General features: G+C 63.0%; 1 protein-coding gene across 1 annotated transcript; it reads right to left on the bottom strand.

The window, feature by feature from the left end:
• Nucleotides 1-2,961: 2,961 nt before the first annotated feature.
• On the bottom strand, nt 2,962-3,785 carry MNEG_11300 (hypothetical protein; the record flags this gene model as incomplete). Its single annotated transcript, XM_014040228.1, has 2 exons — nt 2,962-3,078; nt 3,426-3,785. 2 exons carry the CDS (start codon nt 3,783-3,785, stop codon nt 2,962-2,964), a joined length of 477 nt encoding a protein of 158 aa, XP_013895682.1.
• Nucleotides 3,786-4,094: the final 309 nt, after the last annotated feature.

Raw genomic sequence — 4,094 nt, 5'->3', positions numbered from 1 at the left:
GGGTACGGCTGTGTGGTTGCTTGTGGTGGCGGCGCCAACGCCCCGTGGGCCACATGGCCGTCACTCGCACCAGCCGCAGTCGTCATATTGTGCCATCATTACTCATGTTACTTAACCAACCATCTACGTGTAAGCAAGCATGCATCCTGCGGGTCGCCGGCTTCTCGCCGGGTGGCAAACAAAATCGAGGGCACATTCTGGAAGGGGTGGGGTGGCGCCACAGCTGAATGGGGGTGTGCTGGTGGGGGGAGGGGGACTGTTGACTGGGTAAGGGGGAGGACTGGCTGCATGCCTGCTACCACAGGAGTCCCCCGCGGAGGCCCCGCTCTGCATCAGCACGCCGCCCGCAACAGCCGCCCGGCACTGCCAGCCGGGGCAGCTGCAGGCGCCGCGTCACGCGGCCGGCCGCATCGCCCTTCTCATCCGCCGCTGGTATTCAAGCAGCCGCAGCACGAGCGCCTCCTTGCGTCCCGCGCCGCTCTGGCCGCGCGCCTTCAGCATTTCTGCCAGGTCCTTGGCGGTTTTGGCATGCAGCTGTTCAGGGGTGAACTGCTGCTGCCTCGCCGCCGCGCGTGACGTTCCGGCGCCGCCGCCGCTGCCGCCTGGGTTTGCGGCCACAGGCCTGGCTGGGCCAGGCTGCTGCAGGGGCCGCTGCTGCTGCTGCTGCTGAGGGCGTTGCTGCTGCTGCGGCGGGCGCTGCTGCTGCTGCGGCCGCTGCTGCTGCTGCTGCTGCTGCTGCTGCTGCTGTTGCTGCTGCTGTTGCTGCTCCGGCTCGCACCGGCCTGTCGCTGTGCCAGGCCGCTCCTCCGCCGCACCCGCCCGCCTCAGCTCGAGCGCCGCCCTCTTCTGCCTCTCCTGATCCGCGAGCGCCGCCCGCGCGTCCTCGCCACCCGTCTGCTGCCCAGGGGACGCAGCCGGCCGCTTGCGGCTTGCCGCGCCGCCGGCGCTGCCCGGCGTCGATGCGGGGCCGCTGCTGGTTACGTGCGCTGATGCGGACGGCTTCAGCCGCAGGGATCTACGGTACCATTGGTCCAGGGAGATCACCTCCGACTTGACAGTTCGGTGGCCTGGGAGGGAGCGAGTTGGTGAGGAGCGAGGGCCACGGCAGTTCATGGTGGGGGGCCACACTTGGCACATGGTGATGTGGCTGCACTTGAAGGAAATGCCGAGCACCGTGATTGTGTAAGTACTGATATGAATAGTCCGTATAAAGGTGAGTAATCGGGGTGCTGCAGCTTGCGGCTGGGGTGCGCGAGAGCGTGCTGAGATGCCCGCCGTCGCTCACCAACAGCGTGCGGCGGTGCGCATACGACCTTGCGTGCCGCGCCGCTCAGCAGCGCTGCGCCGAGCACGAGATTGCCTCTGCGCATCGGTATGGTGGTGCCTGCCAATTATTGCATTTCTGAAAGCACTCGGATCTTATGGGCGCGCAACAACGACAGTTGCTCGCACCTGCAGGGCAGCCCAGCGAGGAGAGGCGCTTCTATGTCCATTCGGAAGCAACCTATGTTGTCCTATCCCGGTGTTGTCTATTATCCGATGGATTGAGAGGCTTCTGCGCGCGGTGCTGGGAAGCAACTTTTGAATTTGGTCGTTTTTTGTGCTGCAATCTTACGAAGGACTTTGCTGATAGGTCAGTATAGTGAAATGGATGGAGATTGCGCCATTTCACGTGTGAGAGCGCGGGGTGCGGACACACAAGCCGACACAGCGACTGCGATGGCAGAGGGCAGGTCTGCGGAAGCTGCAGTGCACAGCGCGCAGCGCACAGCTGCACCCCACCCCGTGTTGAAGTCGGAGGGCGGCACTCATGTACCATACCCCCCATGAGTGCTGCCATCAACATATATGCATCAATGACAGCCGCCGGCTAGATCCGGAAAAGCTGGCAAGCGGCAAGTGGGGCCTGCCTATCTGCCGTGTGGTGCAGTCTTACGAATGCAGCTGACGTGCTTCCTCCTCTTGCACCAAAAAAGCATCATGGCAACTCTAAACAGGCATAGCCACCACATTTTCTGCCGTAGACCTCTGGGCGTCAGAGCCCGCCACGGGATGCGTGCCTGTTTACAGCCTGTGAGTACAGCAAAAGGCCCTGAGGTCCGGTGTGCGGGTCGGCTCACATCTCATACGTGCATAAGAAACAACACTGAGGCAATTGGCAAGAGGTGCCTAAAATAATTTAGCGAAATGGTCCTGAAAATATCTTGGCCTCCTAGCAGTGAGCTCGGGCTGGAAAGGCGACAGACCGCAGCAAAGGCGGCGCCCTCTTGGCAGCAACGTCGGCTCAAACGCAACATCGTCTTGCACGCGAGAAAGTGGCGGGTTGATTGTAAATGTGCTGAGGGCTGCTGGCAAGCATCCCTCGAGGCTGCTTGCCAGCAGGCTCGAGAAATGCGATGCGCCTTGAATCTGGTGGGCAAAATGGGGCGGGGCGGCCTGGGGCGCTGGTTGTTGTGTGCACGCTGGATTGGCCAGCCAAAAAGAAAGCACCTTCAACGCAACACAGTGGCAGGGGGCAATGAAGTGAAGTAGCACGGCCGCCCCGACTGATCAAGTCAACACAACTGTGCACGCTCCGAAATTAGCAGTTGGTGCGCACGCGATCGCGGGACAAAGGGCCTGACGACAGTCGGCTGTGAAGGAGGAGCTGTTGGCTCAAAAAGTAACAATGTGAGGACGGCTGGCGACGAGTGATAGGAGCACGAGACACCTTGCGGGCGCCCCTGCTGCGGGCGCGTGGCCGCCGTCTTTGTGTTGATGCACGGGTAGAAGTCTTTGGGGGTGGGTGGCCCTAGCTCACCATATGCGCCCTCGTGCTGCTGTCAGCAGCTCCCCCGCAAGGCCAAGGTTCTGGTATTGATGTGGCAACATCAGTCATTGGAGGCGATGAGCGTCGCTGGCAGGGACGTCACCGCTATGCCGTGCCTGCTGGGGGAACCCAGCAGACGGAGCGGCCTGCAATCAGTAGACGTAGGCGGACGTAAGCAGGCCCGTGGCACGCACGGAGAACGCGCCGCGCCCCGTCGACTGGCGGAACGCAAGGCTGGTGGTCAGGTCGCCATTGGTGAAGCTGGGGAACTGCGGGACAGCAGGAGGGGCGGCAGGTGGGTTGAACATTGGGCAGCTGGGTCAACAATATGCATCATCATGAGGGTGGAACGAGTATGCGCATCCAGGAGAGGCGCGCAGGTTTGTACGGGGATTGCAAGGGGTGGTGAGGGACAGGCATGCCTTCCTCCCCTTCCTCATGGGTAACTGCCACGAGCGGGTGACCTGCCACGAGCGGGTTGAGCTGGACGGCTAGCTGCATGCTGCGTCCCGCGACTCAGACAAGCTCCGCACGCACCAGACACGCCGCGTTTTGCGGCGGCCTGTCACAAGCAAGGAGCTGGGGCGCCCATGTGCGCGGCGCGCGCGCAGCGCACTTGAAGCGTGAAGAATTGGCAGAGCAGCGTGAAGGTGGCCTTCGAGGAGATCCGTGTCAGGGACAGCGCACAGAGCGACGCGCGCCGCGCCGCGCCGAGGCCCGACAGGGCGGTGCTGTTGAAGCCGGCGCCGCCAGACACGGCGCCCTGCCGGCCAAGGGGCCTCGAATAGTTCAGCTGCAGCGCCGCGACGCCGCCGGTGAACGCGGCGGTGGGCCGGAAGATGCGGATGTAGCGGGAAGACAGGGAGGTGGTGGCCGAGAGCTGCGCAGAGCCGGGGTGCCGCCCGGGTGCATGGGTGAGCGTGCATGAGTCAGGTTTGCTTTTGAGAGGCCAGCAGGAAGCCGAGTTGCTGGCCATCTAGCATCCGCTTTGTGGGCAAATCAGCCCAAACAACGCGGTCCCAGCATGATCCGCCCTGGCGCCGCCCCAGTCTCAGAGTGTGAAGTATTTGATTCTTGGGCCCGCAACAACGGCGGTGGCGAGTTGCATGTAGCAGTCGCTGCAAGCGAGTGGCTCACGTCAAGTGCGACGCCGTTTTTGAAGCTGAAATCGGTGGTCGAGGTGGCCGGGCGGCGTGTGGTGCTCCTGCCTGCAAAGTCAGTCACAAACACTGCGGCGTTGGGGCAAGGTGTGGAAGTTGTGGGGGCAGGGTTTAGGCCTGCATGT

The sequence above is a fragment of the Monoraphidium neglectum genome (assembly GCF_000611645.1).
Source record: "Monoraphidium neglectum strain SAG 48.87 unplaced genomic scaffold scaffold02680, whole genome shotgun sequence".
In the NCBI taxonomy this organism is placed as follows: domain Eukaryota; kingdom Viridiplantae; phylum Chlorophyta; class Chlorophyceae; order Sphaeropleales; family Selenastraceae; genus Monoraphidium; species Monoraphidium neglectum.
The sequence above is the reverse complement of the archived record's forward strand: the minus strand, read 5'-3'. Positions and strand labels throughout refer to the sequence as shown.